The 12494-nt window shown below is 35.7% G+C and overlaps 1 protein-coding gene across 9 annotated transcripts in view; it reads left to right on the forward strand.

Moving 5' to 3' along the window:
* The window catches only part of PDS5B (PDS5 cohesin associated factor B), a 199772-nt gene that overhangs the window by 109262 nt on the left and 78016 nt on the right, over positions 1–12494 (forward strand). For all 9 annotated transcript variants that reach the window (XR_004346677.1, XR_004346678.1, XM_032611242.1 and 6 more), the window contains 3 exons: positions 5878–5959; positions 9540–9588; positions 12107–12246. Coding sequence is in view for 7 of the 9 variants with exons in the window: in XM_032611242.1 (XP_032467133.1) it covers positions 5878–5959; positions 9540–9588; positions 12107–12246 (271 nt within the window). In the remaining 2 variants the exon portion in view is untranslated. The remainder of the gene's footprint in view (positions 1–5877; positions 5960–9539; positions 9589–12106; positions 12247–12494) is intronic.

Genomic DNA, 12494 nt, shown 5'->3' on the forward strand with positions numbered 1-12494 from the left:
GGATAGGATATTTTTTCAGAAAGTACTGCTATTAACATGAGATTAACAAGGATTTTTGTAACTAATTAAAAAACAGAGCTGATTGACATGGAATCTTTTAGGATTTAGTTTTTCTCTCTCCAGATTTTCATATTGTTGTCTCAAGAAATGCTGATGTACCTTTTGTTTTTGTTTGTATTCCTTAAGGCATTAGAAAGGTCCATATTGTGAAATTAGTACTTTCTTATTTTCACCTGATACTGATTTGAATTATAGAGTAGGGCAGTAGGATACATATTTTTGTGCTGCGTAGCCTCAACATGGTGTTATAGTTTGATATAAAGGTAAGCACAAATACATTTTTATGACCATGTTTCATTCAAAAAGTGCTTTTGTATGGCTTTGTAGGGAATTGGCATTTTATGGGAGAGGCATTACTAATTGAATCGTACTGAGGCTTAGGAAATTGAGGCCTAAAGATGGATATGCTCTAGGTTTCAGAAAGTTTAGATCATCAGTGTTCCAGTGAATGTGTAACTTAATCCCCAGCTAATGGGGATTAAATATTCAGAAATTAGAAGTCTTTGGAGCTGTATATAATTTTCATTCCTACCACAGCTTAATGAGACTTTTAACTGCACTTCCCACGTGGAAATTATTATGTATGCTATTTATATCTTTCATAGGAATGTTGAGAAAAAGGGTTGTAGGGGGAGAAATGTACATTTCTTGATACCCACTGTACTTCAGGCACAGGAATATGTGTTAACTGTGGCTGCTTTTCTGCTACAGTTGGCAGAGTTGAGTAGTTTCATCAGGGACCTTATGACCCACAAAGCTTATAATATTTACTTTCTGGCCTTTTATAGGAAAAGCTTGGAAACTCCCAGTATAAATGATTTTTTTTTTCTGTTTTACACATGATGAGCTGAATCCCACAGAGATCAATGAACTTGCACAAAATTACACAAGTAATAAGAGACAAAGCCAGAATATTTTTTTTTTTTTGCGGTACGTGGGCATCTCACTGCTGTGGCCTCTCCCGTTGCGGAGCACAGGCTCCGGACGCACAGGCTCAGCGGCCATGGCTCATGGGCCCAGCCGCTCCGCAGCATGTGGGATCTTCCCAGACTGAGGGCACGAACCCGTGTCCCCTGCATCGGCAGGCGGACTCTCAACCACTGCGCCACCAGGGAAGCCCCAAAGCCAGAATTTGAACTCAGTTCTTCCTGGTTCCAAAGCTCATTCTTTTTCCACTGCGTATAGTAAAATATGTTACCTCTATAATTCATTGTAAAACATAAAATTTTCATATGCTAGCATCTGTGGAATTGTAATGCATCCTTTTCTTCATGGTGCAGTTGATGGCCTCTTAGAATGGATGAGATAGGATATGTATATATCCCATTTGAAACGACCTATTTAAATCACACCCAATCTGGACTCCTTGACTCAGTTCAACTGTCATTCAGGAGTAAAAATGAATTAAAGACACTTGCAAGCAAAAAATGAGAGTTCACCACTCATAAATCCTACTTTAAAAAAATACTAAAGAATAAAAAAGGAAAATGAATCCAGAAGGAAGGAATAGGATAAAGTTTTCTTTACAAGGGGTTGGGGTCTGGATTAAAAAGTAGGTTATCATCTAGGCTGATATTGTGCCAGTGTACACCACTGCAATGATATGTGAACTCTCTTGAGAGTCCCTGGGATACCCTGCCCCATGCCAGGGTAGACCCTGTCAGATAACAACATGTTAAGATGGCAGGTAAAGTGTTCTAATGTTCTTTTGTCATATAAGAGTGAGAACAGACATGTTGATTAATTAGACCATGAATCAAGTGTGCATATTAAAACTTTGAGTCACCCCTAAAAAAATAGAATTCGAATGTATAACTTCTAAACCCATAGGTGCAAAAAATTAATGAAAACCATAATACCAGAAGTGGAAAAGAAAATAAAAAATAATTGAAAATAGAATACACAAAACATAAATAGCAGTTTCAAAACTAAATATTTTTATCAGATATCATTCATCACTTAAATGACAAGTCCATTTGATTGAATTAAAAAGAAAAAATGGTGACATAGCAGATATACTGGAAGATAATGTCATGGAAAAGTTGAAAGTAATTTCCAATCTGTGGATCAATTGATTCTACAGAAATGGTTGGTGAGTGAATGAGTATTTATCTCTTTTAAGTTAAAATACTTGAGAGAGAGAGAGAGATAATGTTTTTAAAATTACTTTTTATTTTAATCAACTTCTTGGAATTAAGTGACCAACTATACACCTAATGCTTCTTAATATTTTATTACACTTTAACTTTACATTTATCTGTGATTATTTTCTCCAAAAGTCTTTACACTTATTATCATGAAGTATTTAATGCACACAAATCATGAGTTTTGAAGCATAGTAATAAAATAAAACTGTGTATGAATCTACCACCCAACTTGTGAACACTTCTCTCTTTCATCCTCCTATCCTCCTCCCAGAGGAAACCACTAGCTTTAATTTTGTGTTTCTCATTTCCTTTTAAAAAAGTTTTATCATATGTATCCCTGAATAATATATTTTTAATTTTTGCTTGTTTTTGAACTTTATGAAAACAGAATAATTGTGGGTATACTCTTCTGTGACTTGTTTTTTCACGCCACTCTATTACGTTCCTAAGCTTCATCTACTCTATATGTATAGCTTGTGGGTCATTCATTTTCACTGTGGTACTGAATTACTTTGTCATTAAACCAGTTTTATTCCATCATCTTGGCATTGCAAATCTGAGTCAGTGCAAAGAATGGACATTTGTGTCTTTCCATTTTTTTAATAATACAAATAGTACTACTGTGAACATTTTTCAATTTAGCGTACACATGCAAGGGTTTCTCTAACGTATGGTTATGAATGGTTCTCAAATTTGGCTGCACATTGGAATCACGTGGAGAGGTTTAAAAAATACTGACACATGAATCTCATCCTCAGAGTTCGTCATTTAATTTGTCTGGAGTGTAGTGTGGGCATTGGGGTTTTTAGGAAAGCGTTTCTGGAGATTGTAATGGGTAACCAGGGTTTAGGATCATTGGTATACAGCTATGACTGGAATTGCTGAGAATGCACATTTTCAGCATTATAAACTAGTCAAATTATTTCCCAATATGATTATAATAAATTATACTCTTACTCCAAAACATTATCAGGCATATTATTTTTTGCCAATCTTTTGGGGGTCAAATTTTTTCTCATTTTTTTCATTGGCCTGAATACTAATAATATTGATGTTTTACTTAATGTTTCTAATTTCACCACAGTCCTCTGTATATAATACTCTGTATTATAACACCTGTCCTACTTCATTCATTTACATTACCATTCTAGCCCAGAAAGTCATTTGAATTTTTGTGACCTCTAATTAGTTTGAAAAGTGTTTTAAAATAGCTGCTTAGGGGGCTTCCCTGGTGGCGCAGTGGTTGAGAGTCTGCCTGCCAATGCAGGGGACACGGGTTCGTGCCCCAGTCCGGGAAGATCCCACATGCCGCAGAGCGGCTAGGCCCGTGAGCCATGGCCGCTGAGCCTGCGCATCTGGAGCCTGTGCTCCGCGACGGGAGAGGCCACAACGGTGAGAGGCCCACGTACAGCAAAAAAAAAAAAAAAAAAAATTAGCTGCTTGGCAGGCGGTTCCTGCTAAGAACTTGTTTGGTAAGGATTTTTCTTATTTACTGAAAGAGCCATATATTTTATTCTATATCTGTGTTCTTTTGGGGAAGACAAAATACTTCCTATATTTTAGACTTTTTGATGTGTACTCACTTTTGGGTAAGTCCCTAGGTTAACTGTAAGTATACTGATTACTGGAAAGGAGAATAGAGGCAAGCTTGGGTACTGTCTGATCATGGTGTGTATTTCCACCTCCCCCAAGTTCCCCAGAACAACTGTCAGTGACAAGAGTAAGTGGTAGTATCAAGTGTCCTGGTTGTGATCTTCTCTTTCATTGATCAGGCTCTTATCTAATAAGACAGTTTTGAACTGTGGAGTCTGATGGGTAATTTGCCAGTTGGGAGTAGAAGGTTGGAGGAGAGTTTCTCTTCAACATTTGGACAGGTTTCTGACTGCAGCCCAATGGTAGTCGTCTGTTTCTTTGAACTGACGCAAACCTATGGTATGTTGGTGCAAACAAGGAGAAGCCATAGTGAGGGAACTAGTTGTCTACTTAAAATGTCACTTAACAAATGGAAGAGTATCCAGGCTCTATCCAGATTTTTCACGTTTATTTAGTGACAGCTGGAATTCAGGCTAATGTTAAATAAATGGATATTTGTCTTCCTATTGTAGTAATACTGCTTCTACTAGTACAACTTTTTTTCCTTAAGTACTGTTTAGAAAGGCAAAGCACAAGGACAAATTGTCTTTGCTGCTTAATATGACTTAATTGAAATGCTCAAGAGGATGCTCCCCCTGAATGTTATAATACAAATTCTTAGTCAGTGATGGTCACTTTTTGATTTAAGCTATAGCCATGATAGTTTATAATAAGCTTTAGAATTGCTTAAGATTTCATCTTTAAGTTAATAAATAAGATAATTTCTGCTTTATTTTTCTGCTTTAAGTGAAAGCAAGTTTCAAAATCCAGGGCTTTCAGAAGTTTTAAGTAGTGATAAAATGTATAGGTAAGGAGAGAATTCATTGACCTTGGAGTTCACAAGTAATTTCACAGATGACTACTCTGTTTCTTTGAAAATTATTTACAGTCCTCTGGATAATGGTCATTTTTGTTTTAATGTTTACATTCTTAAAGTGTGCCAGTTAAACTTTATGGAACTTTAGTAACTGGAAGACAGTAAAGTTTAGCTATTTCAAGATGAAAATGCCCCAGTACTGTTGTTTTGCCAGTACCATGTTGAAGGGACTACTATGAAGGAATTGTCCAAATCTAAGCTAATTTGTCTCCTTTAAAAAATGCAAAGATATTTTTAAAACATACTGCTGAGGAGGGTGAAAATATTAAACAATTGCCTTGTCTATCAAAAGAAAGAGTGTGTTTTTATGTGGTTTTATATGCTTCTATATTAAATTACTCTTATGGCAGTGCTTCATATGTGTGATAATGGAGGTTAATAGAAGTATGGATAATTGAAAACAATGAGAAGTATTATTTGGTTTTGGAAAATTTCCTTTTTAAAATTTTAAATGTGAGTGGTTCTGATATTCTATAACTTAATATTTAAATAACATTAACTGCTGTCTGTGATTTATGTATATTTTTTTGAGTACCTATATAATTTTTTTTAGATTTAAATTTCTGCCTGAGAACAATAGAAGTGTTATGGTGATCAAAATTTTTGCCATATAAAATGAATGTTCACTTATATACATATAATGTAATTTATAAATATTACTTATAAATAAAAGTATATAATATAATGTAAAATTATAATATTTTTGTTTCAGGAAAAAGTATCTCCATTCTCTCAGGGCTCAGTCTTTTCCGTTTGTGTCTTTTATTCCTTTTCATCCGGCCTGCTATTGAATACAGGACCTTACTCCATTAAATATTGCTTTATTTCTTAAGTTTGTAATCTCTGCAGTTCATTGCTATGCCCTTGCCTACAAACATGTTCCAGTTAATGATAGATTTTCACTATTTTTATACAAAAGAAAAAACAACCACCACTAATCCCTTTCTTTTGATATAGCCATCTCCTCAAATGTTATTATCTCTTATATTTGACTTCTCTCTTTCTCTTCATGTATCATCAGTTGCTTAGTCCTGTAAATTTTACCCTTCTCTGTCATCTCCATTTGTAATTTGAACTTTTAGAAAAAATTAACATGGTTGGGATATTCTGGAAGGATGTTTATCCTGTTTTGTTATTTAAATTTATGTATGTGTTTTTCAGAGCACTGAATGAAATGTGGAAATGTCAAAATCTGCTCCGACATCAAGTAAAGGATTTGCTTGACTTAATTAAGCAACCCAAAGTAAGTTATCAACATTTTTGCTATGTGTTGAACAACTATTTCTGTGTGGAACACTTCTGACTCTAGAACCTATGATCTCTAACTTAGAACACTGAAATTTTTAAGAAACTTATTGCTTAGAAAAATTTAAATTTACTATATCTGCAAAAGGTGATACCCAATAGGAAGGAGAATGTGCTTCTGTGTACACAGAATGAAGCCTTTTTGGGTAGCTTTAAAATTAAAAAAATAAAACCAAACAATAGCTCAGCATTATTGAAAGGATAGAAAACAGTAAAATTACACTTAATGTTGCTACACTGAAATGCTGCCATCATCTTTATATAGTCTTGTGGTTATAGAAAGTTTTAATATCATGTAATTATAGTTTAGTATCATATTTTTACTTACAATTAATATGGTAATTTTAATGTATTACCTGGTCTTCATAATTATAATTTAATGGTGGTTATTCATCCAGTTGATGTTGTTTGAGAATGTTGTATGTAGGCCTATAAAAAGTATAATTCATCTAAAAATCAGTGTGCCTGGTCATTTTAAATTGCATCCAGGGAAAACAGTGTAGTGTTTTTTTTTGTTTCTTTTTCAAGCACAGTGGACCACCACCACCCCCACCCCCCAACATACACCTCATGTTCATAGGACAGAGGTCAACAGAATGGAGTTGTTTCATCTAAGGGGAGAAAATTTCCAGTTTTCCTAGGTGTCAATCTTGCCGTTTGCCCTAAAAATCAGTAAGCTAACAGTAGTTGTTTGAGTGGTTTATAGTGACCTCACTTTTTTCTTAACCTCTAAATCACTAGTAATAAGGCATTTCATACCACTTGTTTGCCTGATTGAAGCTTACAGCTGAGTAGTATTTTTGTTTTATAGGCGGACAATGACCTCTTTGTTTATGGTTTATTGAACATAATTTAACCTTCTGTGATTCCTGAGTATATTGAACCTGCTAGAAGAAGTTGTTCCTTACAGTCAATGACTTAAAACTAATTTTAGAGATTCTGCTATTTCAGTACGTTCTGTGCGAAGGAGGAAAATTGGAAAATCCCAGTTAAGTTAGTGTGTTTTAACCAAATAGATGTGTGTTAGTCAGTGTTATAATGCAGTGTTGATGTGTTTCAGATAATAAGCTCTGGATAAAGTGCCCTTTTTTGCCACCTAGAGACTTGTTAATTTACTTCCTTTAGGTAAAGTTGCAAGAATGTTCTTATTTGCATGTGTATAAAATTATTCCTGATTTTAGGCATTATTGAAGTCATTAGCAGCCGAATAGCATAAGTGTGTAGATCATATGTTGAACAGTGTGATGTATGAGACGGTAACCAAAAATAACTTTGTTTTTGACTCTCACTGTCCCTTTAAATTTTATTTAGTGGGGGCTTCTGTCCTTTGCCTGTTCATAAAAACTTGGGAGGGTCTCATGACATTCCTGTTCAGTCTACATGAAATAAAATACAATCTCAATTCAGTTACAATGTTTTATTCCCTTCCACTTTGTGGTATTTTCCTTTAAATTATCTTAAAATAATTAACAAGTTATCCAAATCAAAGAGGGAATTCTCATTCATGTGTGGTGAGGGATGAAGAAGAAACAGAATGGAGGAGGATAGTACTCTAAAGTGGAATTCTAGTGAAAGGAGAATTCATAGTCTCTTATTAATATTCACTTTATACTGAGAATTGTAGTAGATATTATAAAGTTAGAAAGAAAATACAAAGCTGTGTTTAACTTTTGGCTGTTTATAATTCTGCCTATTTTACCAGGAAGACTCTTAGATATAATAATCAGTACATGTTTCATTGGCTTCCTCATTATTCCTTCTAATTAAGATAGTTTTTATTCTTTCTTAGTAATGTAGCCCTTCTACTTCATGTAACTAAATTGATTTGCTCAGTGTCACTCAAAGTGACTCTGTAGTTTGCAGTATTGTACTTTTCTTTTCTTTTTTTTTTCTTTTTTCTTTTTTTTTTTTGCGGTACGCGGGCCTCTCACTGTTGTGGCCTCTCCCGTTGCGGAGCACAGGCTCCGGACGCGCAGGCTCAGCGGCCATGGCTTACGGGCCCAGCTGCTCCGCGGCATGTGGGATCTTCCCGGACCAGGGCACGAACCCGCGTCCCCTGCATCGGCAGGTGGACTCCCAACCACTGTGCCGCCACCAGGGAAACCCTGCAGTATTGTACTTTGTTGGTGATGTTTCTTTTTCATGTGGATCAACTTCTAGTAAGGCCAGCACCGCCTCTTTCCCCCCAAATTGAAAAACAATAGAAATCTTATGTTTCTAGTCAGATCTATTAAGTTCCAAATATTTGGGAATTAGCTCTCGTACGCTATTCTATTATTCTTTGTCTCTCCTTCCTTTTCGAAAGCTCCTTCTCAATAGGGACAGTTTATTTGTTTATTTTTTGATTTGTTGCTTTCACCCCAGTGTTTCTCTAGCTCAGTATTTTATGTAGAGTTGCTCAGGGACTTTTTTTTTAATAACACCTGATGGAATGAATAACTAGTATTCTTAGAAACATCCTTTATACATGTGACTTTACAGAGTGTATTACGTGCAGCACGATGTGATGAACACATTCATTCACTGAAATACTACCCTGATGCAACAAATAACTAGCACTCTTGGAAGATTTTTGTACCTGTCAGTGGCATCTTCATTGTCTTCATCCAGTGTCTTCCCAGTGGCTTCATGACTATGCCTTATAGTCCTCAGGGTTAACGATTTTAGGAATACCTCAGTTCAATCAGAATTATATACTTAATTGTCAACTTTTTGTTTGAGATAGGCTAAACATGTGAAAACCAACATTTCCAGATTAGTTTCCTTTTTTTTTGTTTTTTTTTTGTTTTTTTTTTTGTTTTGCTTTTTTTCGGTACGCGGGCCTCTCACTGCTGTGGCCTCTCCCGTTGCGGAGCACAGGCTCCAGACATGCAGGCTCAGCGGCCATGGCTCACGGGCCCAGCCGCTCCGCGGCATGTGGGATCCTCCCGGACGGGGGCACGAACCCGCACCCCCTGCATCGGCAGGCGGACTCCCAACCACTGCGCCACCAGGCAAGCCCTAGTTTCCTTTTTTAAACTTAGTTGTCCTGTTTTTTGAGTACTTAAGAGAAACAAAATATCTCTGTGTCCCAAAAGGTTGGTGTAGCAGTCATCTGTTTTTGTTTTGGAGGCTGACAAAACAGGACAAGGGAAGAGGCAACGACAGTGGAGTATGACTTCACTTCTACCTTTCATTTGGTTCATCTGGAGTTTAAACATGGCTAAAGAAGGAGCATATAGTGGTGGTCAGGGCGTGGGCCGAGAGCATGAATGGGTTATGATTACTTAACTTTCTAAAGAATACAGTGAAGATTATTGTTAGGAGATTTTTTTTTTTTTTTGCTATTTACTAATTGTTTAAAATTAAAAGACTTTTTTAAAAGAGTAGTTTTGGGTTTACAGAAAAATGAGCAGAAAGTACAGAGTTTACATATACCCTTACCCTCTCCCCATTTCCCTTATTATTTACATCTTGTTTTAGTGTGGTGTACTTGGTACAGGAGGTTCTAATTTTGCATGTTTTTGTGTGATTTACAGACAGATGCCAGTGTCAAGGCCATATTTTCAAAAGTGATGGTTATAACAAGTAAGTTATTTCAAATATTATATGTAAACTTTAAGGTTTATTTGAAACATTTCTTTCAGATAATATAAAGTGTTTCTTGGAGTTCCATTTTAGGCTATGATAATATAGGAAAATATTAAAGTTTTTTGATTGATTTTTTTTTTTTTTCCCCCAACACGCTCAGCTTTCCTTTTTTTTTCTGATTTTCATTTATTTTGCATACTACACAGGATTATTTTGTGTGTTGATACGAGCAAAAGCTGGGTTTTATTACATAAATTTATTTTTGAGAATACATTCAAATTACTGTGTAACCTTGCTGTTAAAAACTGCGTGTGTGCTTTGGTATTGCTTGGTCTAATGTGACTCTATCTGAAGCTAATTTCATCCTGAGCTGAATTTTACAGTGAAAGATATACCTAATAACTACAAGAGAGCTTCTTTGAAAAAAAAGTTAATTTGCTTTTTTACTTTCAGTGATTTTAAATAAAATGTTATTTAATTGCCTTTAACAGTAAATACTAAAGTATTGTGTAGCACATCTCCTTTGTTCAGGGCAGGGGTAGGAAAAAGTAGCGGTTTTTGTAGGTTAATTGCTTTTCCTGTCACCTCAGGGATCACTGTGTATAGCATATGGATGGAGGGAAAATCAGGAACACCTGGAGGAATGCTTCTACTGAGCTTCCATGTGGTAGTAATGAAGAGTTCTTAGACGGATTTTTGAGACGTTAACAAATATTCCGAGATGTGTGTGGAAGTAATGCTAAGACACCAAAGAGAACAGTAACCTAATTCACTGGGTATTAGACTAAGTGATAGAAGTTTTAGCATGAGTAGAAATTTCCCCAAAAGACCAAAATGTCTTTTAGTCCTGAGCAGTTAAACATAAATTAGTTTTCAGTCCCTTTGGATAACTTAAAGCAAGTGATTTTGTGCTATTGCTTTTTTTTTTTTTTTTTTTTTTTTTTTTTTTTTTATGCGTTACGCGGGCCTCTCACTGTTGTGGCCTCTCCCGTTGCGGAGGACAGGCTCCGGACGCGCAGGCTCAGCGGCCATGGCTCACGGGCCCAGCCGCTCCGCGGCATGTGGGATCCTCCCAGACCGGGGCACGAACCCGTGTCCCCTGCATCGGCAGGCGGACTCTCAACCACTGCGCCACCAGGGAAGCCCCTGTGCTATTGCTTTTTAACAACTATTTCTCTGGTTGTTTGGCTGCAGACACTGTCCCCTAAAGGAGATCGTCTCCTATATTCTTTCTTTTTTTTAACCCCCTATCCATTTTCTTCCAACAAGTACAGTATTTCCCAAATTCTGTTGTGAAGAATGCCAGTATCCTGCAGGTGTTAATAGTATCATCAGAAAAAAGAGTTCCATGGTCTAGTACGTTTGTAGAATCCTGAATTAAAGGGGTTTTCTGTTGTTGTTTTTCCCTTCCTCCCTGTCTCCATCTCTGTCCTTCCCTCCTTTCTCTCCCTCCCCCTCCCTCTATCCCCATTTCACTTTCTTTTTGTTTTGTTTCTTAAATGGTATGCTTTATTGTAGCCTTTAATATGATGCCTATATGTTATGGAGGGGCTGTAAAGTGACATTTTCCAAAACTGTTGACAAACAGTACAGTAGAATTTTTGTATTCTAGAAATATGGAAATGTCATACAGTCAAGTAGTTAGGAGGAAAATTTGTTCTTACTATATTCAGTCATCTAGCCAAGACTTAAAATGGAATTTCAGAGTTGTATATGAACTTGAAGACTGCATTTACTGTATTCATATTTTAAGATTCAACACATTTCTACTACTTTTATTAGAGTCCATAGTTCTATATTATAATTTCTGTTATTAGAAGGATCCTACCTAGTCTTGTTCTCCCTCACAGTTGTGAGTAGCCAGAAAAAAAAGATTCTAGGATGAATATTTTATTAGCTTTCATAAGTGTTTTGATACATGATGTATTAGGAGAGTAGTATAAAACTCATCTATGATTCTACAAGAACTCATCCTTTCTCATGTGATAATGGCCTACCGAGCAGTAACACCTGGAACGTGTTGCTCAGCATGTGTTGGTGCCAAGTAGCATGCGTGCGTGTGTGCATTATCTCTGGATGGTTTAACAGTAAACAGTGCAGTACAGGAAAATGGTTTCTTCTAGGTAAAACTGATTGATCTTCATCTCTTACTCTGAATTGCAAAAGAACAATGTATACAACAAGCTCAAGGGATAGTAATAAAATTGGTATTACTCAGGTAGACATGTAATGCCTTTAAGTATTATAAGGAGTTATTTAGAAATAGCCAGTTTGGTCTTTCTCTGCATAGATGGTCCTTCACAATGATCTTATTTTATGTTTCTAGGAAACAGATTTTTATTTGTGAAAATTTATTATTGAAGGTGCTCTACAATTTTTATCGCATTAAATTAAATGAATTTGTAAGTTAGGATTATTCATCAAAGTAATAAAAAGAATGAAAAATGTTGATCTCATTTATTATTTTGATAAATTTCTAAAATTGTATTTTAATTGAATTTTAATTTAATTTAAGGAAATTTGCCAGATCCTGGTAAGGCTCAGGATTTCATGAAGAAATTCACACAGGTGTTAGAAGATGATGAGAAAATAAGAAAACAGTTAGAAGTACTTGTTAGTCCAACATGCTCCTGCAAACAGGCTGAAGGTTGTGTGGTAAGGAGAGAAATTTAAAAAGAGCTCATGTTTGGAGAAACCTCGAAATCTTTTTTTGTCCCCTTTTGTAATTCGTTACGTAAAATTTAGAAAATATCACAAAAATAACAATACAATTAAACTGTAATTCCTCTATAGAGACAGTGGTTAATATTATGGTGTATGTTTATATTATACATGTATCTTTGTACATTTTACTTTCTCGTTAATTAGTCTTTTGCAGTATTATATTTGTAGCAACATAGCAC

The sequence above is a fragment of the Phocoena sinus genome, chromosome 18 (genome assembly GCF_008692025.1).
Source record: "Phocoena sinus isolate mPhoSin1 chromosome 18, mPhoSin1.pri, whole genome shotgun sequence".
Taxonomy (NCBI): domain Eukaryota; kingdom Metazoa; phylum Chordata; class Mammalia; order Artiodactyla; family Phocoenidae; genus Phocoena; species Phocoena sinus.